Below are 17,229 nucleotides of genomic sequence, written 5' to 3'. Positions count from 1 at the left end.
TGCTTGCTTGCAGACAACGTGCTTATCAGATCTGACGTTGCGGGTGCAGTTCTCTTAATTTGCAGGTGTCTTTAATTTCCTTGGAAGCCACAGAAGATGGATTATTATATAAGGAACTCTGTTCAACAAGTTGGGAAAACAATGTATAGCCCCCAGACTTGTATTCTTAGATCCTACAAAAACCCCGAATCGTAGGATTACCTAAGATGCTGAAAGGTTGGACAGGAAGTTGAATTTGAAGGCTGAATTATATCTGTAATAACTCCATTTTCGACTTGTGTCTTGTGCACCCCAGCCCCATGTCTATTGCCTTAGTTTATGCACATTCCGAGGCAGTAGTACCATGTTCTCTTTCACCTGTGTCTGTGGGGATCCTCTTTGTATCTATTCCCAGCCCCCCATGACTGGCTGCCCCTTCAGTGTTGGATTAGGGGAATTGCCAAGACCACAGGTTCATTCTCTTCCAGTGGCTTTCTCTGAGATCCCCGGAAGTTACAGGAAAAAAATGAAACTGTAATCGTGACTAACCAGGTTCCTAATTTCTGGAAAGAACAAAAATGAACTCAGTAGCACCTCAGGTCTCCTGTTAGCTTCTGAACACTGGCTGCCTTTTTCATTTAAGTGATTTTGTGGTTGATTTGATCATCTGAGAGAGTACTGGGCCATTCGAAAGCATTTTCCAATTCTAGAAGTAGATTGATTTGGGTGTGTTATCTTTTTATTTTTTTTTCTTGCTCAAAGCTATTACTTCGATAATACATTTTTACACATGTGTGCCGGGCCTCGCTATAATGCGCAAAAAATATTAGTTTCCTACCTTTTCTCCCTTCTTACATAACGTTTTCTCAGAGAGTCCTCTTCTCTCTCATGTGTGGGACTTCCACTTCCTTGCCCATCCCTTGGTCCTAGCTGAGCCTAGAAACTTGCACGCAGGGTCACATGCAGGAACTCGGTAGGATACAGACACTCTAGCATTTCAGTGAGCTCCCCAGTTAAGCGTTCTATCTCATGAGTAATTTCCTGATTTCTGTGAAACTTCCATTTATACCTTAAAATGGATGCCGTGGGTACCTCACCCTCCCCTGGGATGGCACATGAGAGTCACGACTGTGTGTGTGTGTGTGTGTGTGTGTGTGTGTGTGTGTGCTCTGTATACATACATTCATACACAGACAGACAGACAGACAGGTTTTCTCCCTGTAGCCCTGGATGTCCTGGAACTCCTTCTGTAGACTAGGCTGGCCTTGAACTCAAAGATCCACCTGCCTCTGCCTCCCACGTGCTTTTATCAAAGGTGTGTGCCATGACTGCCCAACCCCCTCCCCCTTTTTTAATTTTTAAATTCTGTCCATCATGAGGTGATGAAATTCTTCCTGATCCCATGGTGAGGCATGAAGTTGCATCTTTCTAGCGGTCACAGACTGTCCCCGCCTGCCATCCCGCCATTCCCTGGGAGCAGTGTCTTTTACATACCAGCCCACGAACTGCCAGATTTCGACTCTTCTTATTACTTCATGGCATATAAAAGTGATCTTTGGGCTGGTGAGATGGCTCAGTCAGAAATGTGTTTGCTCTGTCTGATGACCTGATTTTACCCCCATCCCAACCCTGAACTCTGGTGATTGAATGATAGCACACTGTCTTACAAGTTGTGACACAAGTTGACGCACTCCCCACCCCAACACTCACATTGTTTTAAAAGTAGTTTCACTGCCCTAGACTGGACAGCGCCTGCCCTAGACTGGACAGCACTTCTATTCTACTTTCCAGATGACCCATCTTCTCTCTTACCCTGTGCCACAGTGCCAGTTTGCCCTGTGAATAACTGTGTTTTGCTTGGCAAGTCTCCTAATGTTGTCCCACCTCCCAACCCTAGGGAGCTCCCCATACAATGGACAACACAGAGGTTGACCCAAGCTTTAGTCCCTTTCTGACAATTATAGGCTCAGGTATGCCTGATCGGGGCACAGGTCCTTAAGAACCTTCTCTTCTCTGCTTTGCAAAACTAAGAGTCATAGAACCGCACATCTGCAGTACCCCAGCGCAGACAGCAACACTAAAGTATATGATCGGATTTGGCTGTCCTTATCAAGGCGTAAGGTGGCTTAGCCACTTACACTACATAATACATCTGCCCCAAGAAAGGGAGCAGCTGTCCCCACCTTACAGTCCTAGTCCTGAGTATAGCATTTATCTGTTAGGTCCGTCCTCTCTGACTTGCACATTATATATGTGAACATTTTCGGGATAATTTCATAAATCTCTCAAGCCTGAGACGAACTTTTAACTCTCTCATGGAATTGCTGTTTTTTGCCCTGAGACATGACAGAAAATGCAGCTGCATACAGCAGAATCCAGTGTAGTCCTGAACAAATGGTCCTGGGGCCACTGTAGGTAGGTGTTTAAAGAAACAGCTTTGGGGGCATTTGTTAGGAGTGCAGATGGCAGCACGAGGGACAGATGGGGTGTTTGGTGCTGTCCGTCACATGACATGGGCAGGTAGAAATCAGTGTGAAAGGACTTTGGATGGGAGGAATTGCACTCGCTGGCACCTGCTAGGCACGACCAAGTGTCTGTGGTGCTAGGGGTGGAAGAGCTGATCAGGAGTGGGACATAGAAGCTTTCTGGGTGAGACACCAGGAACAGGGCTGCATCTGAGATGTGAGTACCCAGAGAGCCCAGTAGAAAAAGACAGGAAGAAGATGCCACCAGTGGTCACCTGCTCTTAGTGAGAGACAAATGGAGGACAGGATCCTTCTTTGGGGAATCAAATTAATGCTGACTAGGAAAAAAAAGTTGTGACTTTTCCATTGGGGAGGTGGGGAGTGGGGATGTGCAAGGCGATGGTTGCCAGTAGAGACCAAGAAACCACTTCCAGAGGTGGCTTGGCAGGACTCGCTCCTTTTGAAGTGCTCATACCCGTTGCTCAGTAGTTCCGTGCCTGAAGATTTATTTTAGGGAAATCATTAAGGTTGTTTGGGAAAGGTGTAGCTTCAAGGCTACTTAACGTGACGTCATTTATAGCATCAAAATATTTTGTCAGCAGTGGAAACATCCACAAGTAAGAGATCTGTTGAATAAACGGTCCCGGATACTATATCCCACGGGCCTTCGATGTTTATACGAACCCGTAAATGACCACAGCACTCACATTAACTTCATTTTGTTTAAATTATATGAGTTTACGTCTTAGGAACACACAGCTAAGACATGTACATACGCGTACTCGAGTGCATCCTCACGGGAAGCGTCACTCTTGACAGAAGTCAAGAGTGTCGAAATGAGGGTTAATATTTGTTTACTTTCCAGATGGATTGCACCGGTTTTAATTGGGATGGGTTTGTTTATTAATTTTTTTGTTTATTCTATTTTAATGTGGCTCCTGCGTTCAGCAGGTCGCTGAGGAATTAAAAACAAAGGAATCGACTTAGAGAACAGAGGCTCTTTGGAGTTCGTTGCCAGGCTGGCTGGGAGGAAGATGGGCAGCCAGAGCCTAGGATCTCGCCAGGGAAGAAGCTAAGACACTGTGGGGAGGTCCATAGCAGCAGCTAATTTGAGTGGAACATTGGATGCAGGTTCTGCCAAGCCTGTGACATCGGATATTGGTCCTACTGAGCATGGGATATGGAAATTAATCCACGTAGAAAGTCCGACGCATTGGGTCTGGAAAGGTGGCTCAGCACCCACAGTAGGCAGCTCACAGCTGCTCGTAACGCCAGCTTCCAGGGCCCCGCCTCCTCAGGCACCCACGCTCTCATGCACACACTCACAAACACGCACATACACGTAACCTTTTTCTAAAGTCTAACATGTTGCTGCCGTGACTGTTGGAGGTGAACCTTGTCCAAATTGGGGGAAACAGGCAACTGAAAGAGCTAAAACCGGTTCATTTCCATGTGTCACTTTGTGTTGTGACTCTGAACTTGGCGAAGGTCTTTCTTCCCCTTTGGCATCTGTGGAAACTCTATCAGTTGCTGGAGAAAAATCTTTTAAACTGTAGTTTATTGGCTTTCATAGGCGCACGTATTCCGTTTCTGTTCAGTTTATTTTGCTTTCAGTTATCCTCACTTAGGTTTAGAGTTAATGGTTCTGTAGACTGGCCGCATCCAGACGGTCCCTCACAGACTACAGTGGGCCTTCTCTGTCTTTATGACCACATCCAGACGGTCCCTCACGGACTCTGGGTTTTCACCTGTGCGTCAGTTTTCCACACGTCACAAACATGGGTCTACCTCTGCCTTCACGTGTGGCAGTCTGTATAAGCGAATATCCAGAGACAAGAGGAACATGCATGTGTACGCAGAGGCACACCTTTGTAGAGAATCCAGCCGTTCTGCAAGGTGTAGGCTCCTGTGGCCCATACGGTGGATAACATCTACGGAGATTTGAAGACTAGAGCCAGCCTTCTTAACGGTGTTCTCCCTCACTCTTTCTGAAAGGCCGTTGTATTAGAAAACACTTCAAACGATACAACGTAAAACCCCCAGCATCTAGTTCAGTTTGGCCCCTCACTGTTAAAAATGGCGAGTTTTTTTTTAATCCACTGAATTAATTTCCACGTGACAGAAAGTGTGTCCGTGCCGTTCATCGACTCCAGACTTTTAACAAGGATGATGTCATCTCCTTGGATGCCCTCACCTGTTGAGCAAGCTCGCTGGAGAGAAGGCTAGTTTCCTGCCCAGGGTTTAAGCGTACACTCCCAAAACTAGTTTCTTACAATTCAGTTGTTTGCCCTGACCAATATTCACCTGCGTTCTATTGATTCTTTGATCTCATTGTCAGTACACTTCATTCTTCCCTGCTCTGACTTTAATAAGAGGAATGATTCTTCACACGAAGAAGGGGCGATCATAAGTATTAATTGGTTTGTAAAACGTCTTTTGAACTGCACAGATGAAAGGCCCCGCGTAAATAGCAAGAACTATTTGTGGTGTTGTTGGTCTCATTATGCATGTTTGGGCTACTGGTTACTGGCTCTTTAAGACCCTCGTCTGCAAACGTGAAGGTATTTTCTCTAGAGCCACAACATATAACCAGAGAGTTAATAACCGCAAGTGATACAGTTTCCCTATCAAAGGTGAATTCATTGTAAGAGATAGGACGCTGGGAGACACGATTTGTTATGTGTCACCCTTCTAGAGTAAGCAATTAAGTCCTCTGGGATTACCCAAGCAGTTCTCAAGGTCCCACAAACCCAGACCTTGGAAATGGCGCCCATGAAAAGCCATCTTCTCATAAGCTACTGTGGAAGCTGCCAGCTTGTCCCTGCCATTCACGTGACTCTTGTGTCTTACCCAGGGATACTTTGCCAAGATATGACATCTTAGATTGCCACACTTTAGAGGCTGCTATGCATTTCTGGAAAGGACAGTCCAGGCATGCTAGTGGCCATCCCACAAGGCCAGTTCAGCATCCACCATGAGGAAATGCCCTGCTCACGGGCCAGCAGAACTGAGGCTGGGAACTTTTACAGATAGCGTCATAACTCACCTTTGAAAGTGAGCGTGCTCACCTAGGCCCGGTTGTAGATGGTTAACGTTTAACCCCTCCCCCTGGATCTCGTTATAGGTTGGAATTGTGGGAAGAACTGGAGCTGGAAAAAGTTCCCTCATCTCAGCCCTCTTCAGGTTGTCAGAACCTGAGGGGAAAATCTGGATTGATAAGATCTTGACGACTGAAATTGGACTTCACGATTTAAGGAAGAAAATGTCAATCATACCTCAGGTATGCAAGTTACAGCATACACACACACACACACACACACACACACACACTTCTTTTACAGGAGCACTGAGGTTTAATTGCTTTTAATTTTATTGCTAGTTTTTTTTTTTTCTAATTGGATGAAAGGGTTGATCCTTTAACCAGTAGGGCACACTTCAGCAGACCTTTTCAACACGTATTTCCATAGATATTTTTGAGTGCATGCATGTGCGTATGTACATGAGAGAAAGACAGACGGGCAACAACAGACAGACCGGGGAAAGAGTCTATAATAATATATCCAGATTCACTCTGGATTCAGACTCCCTGGCATTACACTCTTGTCCATTGATAAGTGCATGATATTCAGTGAGCGAGAGCCCTGTATAAGGAAGCATGGTTGTAAGCGTGATGAGGGACTTTCCCCCTTTCGGGGATAATCCTCTCCATGCAAGGTCTTCCATGGCGCTGAGGCAGGAGACTTGCAGAGCTTGTAGACACTTTGTAGATGCTCTCCTGATCTGGACGTTTAGCAAGTGGGAGAGACTAGGGAAGGTCTGCATCCCTATGTGCTTCCAGGCAGGCAGTGAGGGCATCACCTTCACCACTGAGAAACGCAGTGGATAGAGGCTAAGTACCTCAGGGCGGGCTGAGCGCTCCACACAGACCCCAGTCTGTGGCTGAGGAGGTGATAGAGGTCTGTGTCGCCATTTCCTCCCAGGCTGATCGTCTGTTCTTCCTCGCTGTCCCATAGCTGAAGACGTTTAGGCAGTGTCTAGAGCCTGGATTACGTATACACCGGGAAGCTTTTAGCTTAGTTCCCTGTCCAGTTGCTTTACAGTTTCACCCAGTATAATTCAGAAGGTCTTTACTGAGTAATTACTATCTTCTAGTGAGACAGCCACAGGCAGCCTAGGGCCTGACCTCACAGGTCTGCAGCCCAAAGCTTTGGACCCCGGGAGCCTGGTCCCGCCCACCACTCTGATACTCAGGTGGATTCAACTCCAGGCTGGCTTTGGGGGCTTTTATTTCGGATTTGTTTTCACACTCTGTGACTGACTCACTCACACACACACACACACACACACACACACACACACACACACACACACTCACTCTCTCTCTCTTCTCTCCCCTTTCCTCTCCCTCCCCCCTCTCTCTCTCCTCTCTCCTCTCTCTTCTCTCTCCCTCTCTCTCCCCTTTCTCCCCTCTCTCCCCTCCCCCCCTCACTCTCTCTCACACACCCACCACACACACACACACACACACACACAGTCATTCCTGACGTGAGAAATACAGAGAAGAGACAGAGGAGAAAGGGCCAAGCCGCTGTGCTTTCTGAGCATATGCGGGGAATGGGCCTCTGAGTGCTTGCTTGTGTACTGTAGAGTACAAGGAACCCAACACTCGAGAGAAAAGGAATGTGGGCTCTGAGCCTATGGCCTCTGAAGGCTAGAGCTTCCCACCCTGACATGTAGGGTGCAAGTCAGAATAGAGCACTGCCCAACTGCGATGAGTTTGTGGAGAAATTAGAACGCTGGGTTTTACTAGTGGGAACGTAAAATAGTACAACCACCATTTTACACACACACACATATGAACCAAATGCAGGATACACCAGAGATATTTGTTCATTCCAGTTCATAGCCGTGGTATTCACAGTAGCCAGGGGGTGGAAGCCACCCGAGTGCCCATCAACAGATGAATAGCTGAGGACAACATGTGGTTTACACAAACACTCAGTCACTCAGCTTTAAGAGGGGAGGAGATTCTGATGCACAGTACAACGTGAGTATCCTCTAAAAGCCATCGTGTAGCTTGAAACCAGCCATTCCCAGATAACGGAGAGTGAACGGTCCTGATCCCAGGAAGAGTGTTTAAGTCCATGGAGACCCAGAGTCGATGGTGTCCATTAGGGCCTGAAGGATGGGAAGTGGTTTTGTTTAATGGGGATGGGGATTAAAGTTTTAAGAAAAATAAAAGCCCTGTGATTGGTGATGACCACTACAAAAGAGTGTAAAAACACTTAGGGCCACTGCTATGAGATTTAAAATGATCCAGAAGGGGGAGGGACCAGGAGACGGGAGAGACAAAGAGACGGCTCAGTGAGTAAAGGTGCACGCTGCTAAGCCCGGTGACCTGAATTCGATCCTCATTACCCGAATGGCGGAAGGAGAAAACTGACCCGAAAGTTGTTCTCTTAGCTCTACAAGTAAACCCTGGCACACGTGTGCATGTGCAACCTCATGTAAGTAAACACGATAATAGTAATAATAATAATAATAATAATAATAATAATGATTAAGGCATAGATTTCATGTTGTACTTATATTCTGACACATTTTTTAAAGATAAAAAGGCAACCCTTTTAAGAAAAAAAAAGGAAGAACTCTTCCAATCACATAAGATCCTTCTGAGCACTTGAAGCCTGGTTACAGTAGAAGTAAGAGTTCGAATCCCAAGGGCTTTGAATCTCAGAAACGGGCCGGAGAAGACACTGGTGTGTCTGTAAAGTGCGCTCACATCCTCGGGTGATAGGATCTGGAAATGTGCCCCATGCTACTTTCAGTAATTCTTTTAAGGGATGGTTGTGTGCTTGTGTAAATAAAAGCACTCTAAATAAAGAAGCTGCATTAAGACGATTCCTGGCTCTGCTGGGAGTGGTTTGGAAGCACATCTGAGCAGAGACTAACACACCTTGACATCACCAGGCCTTGGTGCTGTTCCATGAGTTCCCACCCTCCTTTTGTGCAAGTGCTCTGTGGATCTGCTCCCAAGAATGCGTCATAAAGCAGTGCTCAGATTTGAGTCCTTGTAGATCGTGATCACCAGACACTGGAAGCACGGAACCTTGTCGTGCCTGTCTCCAAGATGCTAGTTGGTTGACATAAGAAACAATTCAGAGAAACCGTGAATGGGTAAAGACCCCAGGATAGACTGTGCAGTGTGTGAAGACCCCAGGATAGACCTGCATGTGTAAAGACCCCAGGATGGACTGTGCAGTGTGTAAAGACCCCAGGATAGACCTGCATGTGTAAAGACCCCAGGATGGACTGTGCAGTGTGTAAAGACCCCAGGATAGACTGTGCAGTGTGTCAAGACCCCAGGATGGACTGTGCAGTGTGTGAAGACCCCAGGATAGACTGTGCAGTGTGTGAAGACCCCAGGATAGACTGTGCAGTGTGTGAAGACCCCAGGATAGACTGCGCAGTGTGTAAAGACCCCAGGATAGACTGTGCAGTGTGTGAAGACCCCAGGATAGCGTGTGCAGTGTGTGAAGACCCCAGGATAGACTGTGCAGTGTGTGAAGACCCCAGGATAGACCTGCATGTGTAAAGACCCCAGGATGGACTGTGCAGTGTGTAAAGACCCCAGGATAGACTGTGCAGTGTGTGAAGACCCCAGGATAGACTGTGCAGTGTGTGAAGACCCCAGGATAGACTGTACAGTGTGTGAAGACCCCAGGATAGACTGTGCAGTGTGTGAAGACCCCAGGATGGACTGTGCAGTGTGTGAAGACCCCAGGATAGACTGTGCAGTGTGTGAAGACCCCAGGATAGACTGTGCAGTGTGTGAAGACCCCAGGATAGACTGCGCAGTGTGTAAAGACCCCAGGATGGACTGTGCAGTGTGTGAAGACCCCAGGATAGACTGCGCAGTGTGTGAAGACCCCAGGATAGACTGCGCAGTGTGTGAAGACCCCAGGATAGACTGTGCAGTGTGTGAAGACCCCAGGATAGACTGTGCAGTGTGTGAAGACCCCAGGATAGACTGCGCAGTGTGTGAAGACCCCAGGATAGCGTGTGCAGTGCACATGCTTACTGTCACCCTGACCCAAGTTTTCATCCTCCTCTGACTTCTTCCCAGCCTCTCAACCATCCCCCAGCCCTCGTTTGCTGAAGAGTCAGGCCCAGCAGCTGCATAGCCAGGGTTTCCAGTGCCATCTCCTGATGCTCTGGATCACACTGGTTTGAAACTGATCCCTGGCCGACCAGACAAACTCCACACTGAGATCCTGATGCCTTGTGGGTCATGTGTCCGCCTCCACACACCCACATGCTCAGAAACGAACGTCTCAGGAAGCACTGTCACTCCAGCCCTTGCAGTGATATTTTCTACTCTGTTTACCTTAGTCTAGTTTATATGACACACAAATGACAGTCACGAGCCACAAAATTGATTTCATGAGCCGCTGGTCACGCCTGCCCTTTGAAAGTGCTGTGCCCGCCGCCCTGCCTTGTGGACTAGGGCTTGCTGACTGTGAACACCCTGAGAAGGGGGAACCTTTGATATAGCAGCCCTGGAAGGCAAGAAGCTCCAGGAAAGGAAACCGAGGCTGGAGGAGATTTATAACTCATTAGGTAGCACGGTAGCAGCTCAGAACTTAGCACTAACCAGGCTCCATACTCTCTTCCTCGTCAACATTTATAACCGTCAGATATTTTAGTCATTGTCTTCCTATCCACCCTGCCGAGAAAGGGTTTCTAAAACGATAGCCAAAGAAAATAAGTAAACTCAGAATAAAGTCAAAAGTAATGGAAAGGCATCTTTCCTAAGGCTCTTGGCTCAGTCGGGTGCTTGAGAAGACTGGTTTGTGAAGGTGGCCTGGCCCCAAAATTACAAATGACAAATAGAAAATGATTGTAGAAACATGGATCCACTGGGTGCCGTGAGCTGAAGGATCACCAATGTACTCAACTGGTCCGCAGTCAGAGCCCATCCTTGCTTGCATGGCCAGGGCTTCAATGGAGGTAGAGAAACCTAGTCAGCCCAGCAATGTGGGTCAAGCATCCGCTTCCCTAAGTGAGCAGGAGTGAGCAGGAGTCAAGGCTGATTGTGTTGCACAGGAAACAAAAGAGGAATCAAGTTCTGCTACTGAGCTGCAGGTCTAGATGAACCAAACCAGAACCTCTGTTAGGGAGTGGCAACTTCCTGCCATCTCTTCTAAGCTCCTCCCCTTAGTTGATGGCTAGGCTCCTCCCCTTAGTAGATGGCTAAGCTCCTCCCCTTAGTAGATGGCTAAGCTCCTCCCCTTAGTAGATGGCTAGGCTCCTCCCCTAGTAGATAGCTAAGCCCCTCGCCTTAGTCGATGACTAAGGTCCCATCTTTTAAGGAACAAAGGGTTCCTAAAATGATTGACAGGTCTGGGCGGGACTTCTGAGCTCCTTTAAGGAACAAGTAAACTCAGAGCCCCACGTGAGCTGCCTGTGTGACTTCCTTGAGCAGAACAAATGGTTGACACCTGTACTTCCTCTGTATCCCCACCACCCCTGCCAGGAGGAGAGCCCCAAGATGAGCCTGGCTTCGGGGACTAGCTTATCAGAAAGCATCTGCAAATGTGAATTTCAATGTTTTTCTCTGGTTAGAGTTTCTTTACATCCAGAGCCCGGTCTTCTTGGCACGGAGGAAATGTCCTCAATCAAAGAGCAATTCGCAGTAAATTCCCGTTTACAAAGGCTAGCAGGGGCTGATGTGTACCAACATCTGTAATCTTTGTCATGATCAAACAGATTCTTCGTGTAGGTTTAATAGATTCCCTTTGTTTGTACCAAAACAAAAAACCAGGTGCTTTTTAAACAACCCACTCCTTTTTTTTTCTTAATCCCCCTGAGCGTCTAATGAGTTTAAAAGGTTAACCAGAGCTGCTATGTCTCTTTAAGGCCCCTTTTCTGATCACCTGGGGTGTGTGTGTGTGTGTGTGTGTGTGTGTGTGTGTGTGTGTGTGTGTGTGTGTGTGTTTCAAAGAGAAAAGAGGGTAGGTGTGCTGTTACTAGTAAAGAAATACAATTGGATCCCAGCCTAATGCAGTCGCCTTTGTTCCTGCACACTGAAGTCTTCATTAAAACCCATGGCACTACTCCCTGGAGCTGGTGACCTTTTTGCATTTAAAGACGACTTTTCAGGACTTAAATTCTTCTTTCTTTGTGGGCGAACAATGTTCTTTTCTTCTGAAAATGCATGATGACCGGTTCATTCAGAGGCTACAGGACTAAGGGAAGAAGACAAGAGAAACTTGAGACTTGGGGACTTCCACCTTTGAGACCAGAAAGACGCTGCCTAAGGATCAGGGTAGACAAGGGAGCTTGGAAGACACAGCAGACACAGCCTAACCCCTGATGTGTGGATATTTTGGGGGAGGGATGTTTCCTTTTGGGGGCCCCAAAAGATGAGAGTAAGTGTTGAACTTTATCTTGTCCATTTGGTCTTGGTCCCTGTTTGGCTTAAGCATCTGAGGTTGGGCAGGTTGAGTTCTTAGCACAATGGAGGCCTAGCTTATAGTCAGTTACGTTCAAAAGGCCTAGTAAAGTCTCTAGTTTGGGGGACCGGGATTATCAGCTTGCTGCCCCTGATGCTTTCTTTCATCTAGACTGGCCCCTTCAGGACAGCCATACCTAATAAAAATGTGTGCTGTGTTAGCGCCAGCCAACAGCCTACTACTGAACATGACGCAAAGGCTTACCATGCCAACTGGGTGATGAAGAACGAACCTGACACCAGGCTTCTGGTTTTATCGCCGTGTCGAACACGTGCGTTTGTTTTCCTGATTTTACTCTTACCAGAGCCTGCACCATCAGAGGAAAAACACTGAGGCTAATAAATTAGGTTGTCGGGTCCTCCCATTGATCCCCACTTCTGCCGGCAAATATTTTTACAGCACTAATTTATAAGTCGAGTTTGTGAGCTTCGTTGTAGGGAGGTGGGTACTTCAAATAATGATATCTATCGGAAATGATAATTAACTTGACCCTTATCTCCTCTCTCAGTGTGTGTCCGCTCTGGGCACATTTTATTACCTTTTGAAGATAATATTAGGGATTTTATTTGGCAAGTGGGTGGAGGGAGGGAGTGGTGTACATGATGCCTTTGCCGCCGTAAAAGCAGCGCTGTGAACAAATCCCCTGCCACTTTAAAATAAGCATGGCTTCAACCAGTCAGTGTTTCATTAAATCATTCTCCTTGTTCAATGAGTCTTGATGAAATTTTACTTATGAAATGTGTATCCGGCATGTTGTAACAAAGAACATCGCTCTTGTTTACTTAATTATTTTCTTCTAATATTGCTAAATAAGCACGAGTGATGGCCCTTGTTGAGCTGACACTATAGATTTTATAGAGACCCTTATTTTGGTGATCAGTGTTCTAGGGATGGTTAGCCAAACCTCCCAAGGGCCTCCAGTTTGAGGTTGGCCTTCAGAATACAAGGTAAAGCAGGCGTTTATATTCTGCGACTGAAATGTAGACTAGGAAGGAGTTTCTAATGGGAGGAGGAGGGATAAGGCAGGGTAAGTACCTGCTTATGAGTCGGGGCGTTGGGTCTGAACTGTGCACTCCTAAGGCTTTTCCCTCCAGCACCAGGCCACCATTCCTACTGTGCTAATATTATGAACATTGTATCAGCAGTAGTCATCACATGCATTAGTGTTCAAGGTAGGGTGGATGTCTAGACCCGACATATTGGATGTGATTTTGCTGTCTGGGAGGAAGCTGGAGGAAGAAAAGCTGAGGTAAAAATACCAGATCTCCTGGATAAGGAAAATGGCCTGTCTTTCACATAAACCAAGAAGCCGTCTCTCCCTTCTCACGTGGCCTCAAAGCTGATTCCTGACTGTGGTTACCTCAAGGCCCTCACACACTCATCCTTAGAGGCACTCAGTCGGGGCCCCTTCATAGCGTACTGGCCAGGGTGCTGAGCCTTTGTGGAGAGGTCAGAAGAGCATCAAAGAGAGAACAGTCTTCTCACATGAACCTCACATAAGCAAAAAGAGAAATTACCTGTCTTGTTAGAATCTCTGAGCTGTACTTGCTTGTCCTCCCTCCCTCTGCCCTCCCTCCCTCTCTTCCTCCCCCTATACCCCTCCCTCTCTCTCTTCCCTCCCTCCCTGTGTGTGTGTGTGTGTATGTGTGTGTTTGTGTGTATGTTTTAAATCTGAAGTCAGAAAAATGATGTTTATTCCGCTGATAAGAAAGTCCCACCACATGCAAGTTTGTCTTTCTTTCATCTTAAATTCTGTAACTTTAACCATAACCAAGCCTGTTGAACCCCTTTCGTTTGACTTATTTGCCATTTTCAATTTTTTTTTATGACTTCACAGTCAGCTTTACACAAACCAAACGCCACAATGGTGTTGTAGTTTGGGCATGCTGTGAGGGGTACAGATGGGGTGATGTGAGGGGAGGTACACATTGGGGTGCTGTGGATTGGGTGTGACACAACCCTGGTTGTCTATATACATTTTTTTGGCAACTAATCTGAAACTAGGAAGCAGTAACACTATCAGTCTCTGAAGAAAAGCCCTCCCCCTCGGTCTTTTAAGTGTTAAAGTCCCCGCCTCAAGGCTAGGTAACACCCCACACTTGTAGCCCAGGAGCAGTTCTCCAGGACCTGTGGGAAAGCCTGGCCTCCCCATTCCTAACATCTATGCACCTCACGATTCCTAACAGCCAGCTAGGCCCTTCTCCAATGCTCATGCCTTATGGCCTGGGTTGACAGAACGCCTAGAGGAAAATCCGTGCAGCCTCTTGAAGCACGTGCATGAGATCGTGAATCTGCAGAAGTTTAATCGTAAACTCCACTTGAAGCAGAAGAATGCAAGACGCATTACCTCCCGAGCGTTGCACTGGGGTCCGGCTTACTTTGCTCTTGTAGTTAGTAATAAGGTTCCCCAGATGGGCAGCCCTGATGCACAGACAAGATAATGTGGGGACTGGTTGATGTGACATCGGAGGTCATGTCCACGAATGGAGGGGCCACCAGCTGTCGTCCTCTTTGAATGAAGAATAGAATGTGTCCCAGAAGACTCCTCACCAAGGGAGAAAGCAGGTTTCACCGCAAGCACGAACTGCTCATGGCACTCGCTGTTTTCCAGACTCCCTATTAGCACTGGCAAGAAATTTTTCAAGTTACTCCAATAACCCTATCTTTGCTTATGACCAGGAAAATGTTGTTAACTTCCATCATTTTATTCTTCCGCTGGCACACCGCCATGGTTTCTTTTGTTAGCGTTTCATGCTCCAGGGAGGTGTTTTGGAGCACATTTGCGTGGTGGGAAACTTAATAGGGACGACATTTCGTGAGCAAGCGTGTGAAACCTTAGAATCGATGGCCGTGGTGTATTTGGGTGCATTTGTTTTCCTCTCTGTTCTGTCCTGAAAGTCGGGACGTGGCGGTGACATTGACTCTCTTGGGCTCTTAGGAACCTGTCCTGTTCACTGGAACCATGAGGAAGAACCTGGACCCCTTTAATGAGCACTCAGACGAGGAGCTGTGGAAAGCCCTAGAGGAGGTAACGTCCTTTTGTCCTTAGCGTCTGTGTGTTCAGAGCTATTGGGGGGAGCAGGGTGGGCAGTGCTTGAACTACCTTTATTCCCCGGTTTGGGGAGCACTGATGTTTGTGAGTGGGTGTGAAATGTATATGAAATAATATTCCTTGTGGTGCATTTTAACTAACCCAAATCTGGTTCAGCCAATGTATTATCTTTCTTGTCCTTAGCAAAGCTCAAATTCTCCTAGAGACCAAATATCCTGTACCACTGTTGTGAGAATTCTTCCTTCCCGGGGGATGGCGGAGGCGCACAAGCCAAGTCTATGCACTCAGCACCTCCCAAGGTCCCAAGGACAAACCAAAGTTCAGCTCACCAGTGATCCTCTTGGGGAACCAATGGGTTTAAAGGGCTTTCGTGCTTTTTACAGAGTGTGGATAAGGGGGCTAGAGAGGCGGTGACCCTAAAGCAGCCATTCTGGAACATCTGTGCCTAGCATAGCTTTGTTGAGGGGGTCCCCTCCCATAAGCCTTCCCCACCCTGTATTCTCTAGCTCCTCCCCAAGACCCCAAGGCCATGTGCAGTCAGGGCAGACTTGCATACACATGAACAGGAGGATTGATTGGAAATGTATGTGAGGGTCCTGTGACCCTCACGTAACCTCCTTCCAAGGGGGTGTGTCAGCAGTCCCTGGGCTGTCGTGATGGACAGGCGCACAGAGGCACACGAGCTCATGAAGATGGGCTATGTGGCTCAGAAGGTAGTGCTCTGCGGCAGCCATTTACCTTACTGCTTTTGTTTGGGGGCAGGGGAGCACGTAGGAAAATGAGGCATCTGTTTTCCTTATCAGCTGAAGGGAAAATGACGTCGTTCTTACCCAGTGCTCTCGAGTCTCATAAGACGGTGTTTGTAAAAGCAAATGACACAGAACGTGAGAGTGCTATTTACTGACAAACCTGTCATTGCGATGCCACAGCGGAGTCCAGCTAGCAGACTCCTGGAGCCTTGGTTAAGTTTCCGTGCTGATACCTTTAATTTTGGAAGATTTTCTTGTTGTTTGTGTAGTGTGTCCCTGCAGACCGATTCCCGGGGACTCCTTACTCACACAGGCAAAGGATTTGGGCTGTTAAGGTGCTCCTGGTTTACATGTTTTAGCATACATATTTTTCAAGTTCACTCTAGTTCTGCAAATTAACTGTAAGCTGGTCAATAATAGAAACCCCTCCCCGAGCCTAGCTCGGTGTTTTACAAATACGCGGTAACTGACTGATCTCCTCCTCATTGCCGAGACGCATGGTTTATTCCTTAAAGACCAAACCTAACGAGCACCAGACCTCAGAGACCAGTCTCGCACCGCCATTATCACAGTTACGGTCTTGAGGTAGCATATGTTCCCCTGTCACCCTTCATGCGGAGCTCTGAAACCTAATTTCAAGATGGGTTCTGACACGCACACACCCCAGTTTGGAGCCTGGCAGCAATTCTTGCTTCGGAAGTCATGCAGGCCTCACACACCCACCCCTCTGCAGCCACTTGGGGGATTTGGTTTTCCACACGTGGGCTGGCTTCTTCACCAACTCCCGAGTGGATGGCACTGGCCTCTGGCCTCTGGCTTCATTAGAGTTTTGGAGTCATATATATGTAGAACATTCTGAGGGAGAAGATGTAGGGAGAAGAGAGTTACACATCAACAGAACAGGAGCCAGAACCTGTGTGATCACATCCTCCTCCATGCACAGGAAGGAGAGGGAAAGATAACAGGAAATGGGATGAGGTTAGAAACCCTCGAAGCCCACCCACAGTGACAACTTCCACCGAGGCTACACTTCCCAAAGGTTCCATAACCTCCCTAAACGCCAATACCAGCCGAGGACCAAGTATTCAGATACGTGAGCCTATAAGGGGCGTTTCTCGCTCAGACCCCTACAGTACTTTTCAAAGACAGTAGAGCCAGCCCCAAGCAAGCGTCCCTGTCAGTCATTCTGCCACCTTTTCCTGCGGTGTGCGTAGCAGAGAGAATGTGTGTGGCTGTAACTTCTGGGACTTTTACGAGTATTTACAAGTGTGTGGTATTTTCCTAGGTCTCCAAACTTAAGATATAATCCAAACTGTTCCTTACCAAAACAGTTTAGAATACTATAGCTGAATCAACTGTCCTGAAATTATAATTTTTAATTTTTAAATGCTCTCCCTATTTTAGGCGTCACTGCTGTAATATCCTGGGGCCAGTTCATTTTTATGAGATATGTATCTTTCACAGCCATT

General features: G+C 47.2%; 1 protein-coding gene across 5 annotated transcripts in view; it reads left to right on the top strand.

The window, feature by feature from the left end:
• Abcc4 (ATP binding cassette subfamily C member 4) overlaps window positions 1-17,229 on the top strand; it is a 234,526-nt gene that overhangs the window by 197,464 nt on the left and 19,833 nt on the right. For 4 of the 5 annotated variants that reach the window (XM_039092966.2, XM_063273922.1, XM_063273925.1 and 1 more), the window contains 2 exon segments: window positions 5,569-5,724; window positions 14,898-14,987. In XM_039092966.2, the coding sequence (XP_038948894.1) occupies window positions 5,569-5,724; window positions 14,898-14,987 (246 nt within the window). 5 annotated transcript variants of the gene reach the window in all.

Source organism: Rattus norvegicus, chromosome 15 (assembly GCF_036323735.1).
Source record: "Rattus norvegicus strain BN/NHsdMcwi chromosome 15, GRCr8, whole genome shotgun sequence".
In the NCBI taxonomy this organism is placed as follows: Eukaryota; Metazoa; Chordata; class Mammalia; order Rodentia; family Muridae; genus Rattus; species Rattus norvegicus.
Note: the sequence above shows the minus strand (reverse complement) of the source record. Positions and strands in the feature narration are given on the sequence as shown.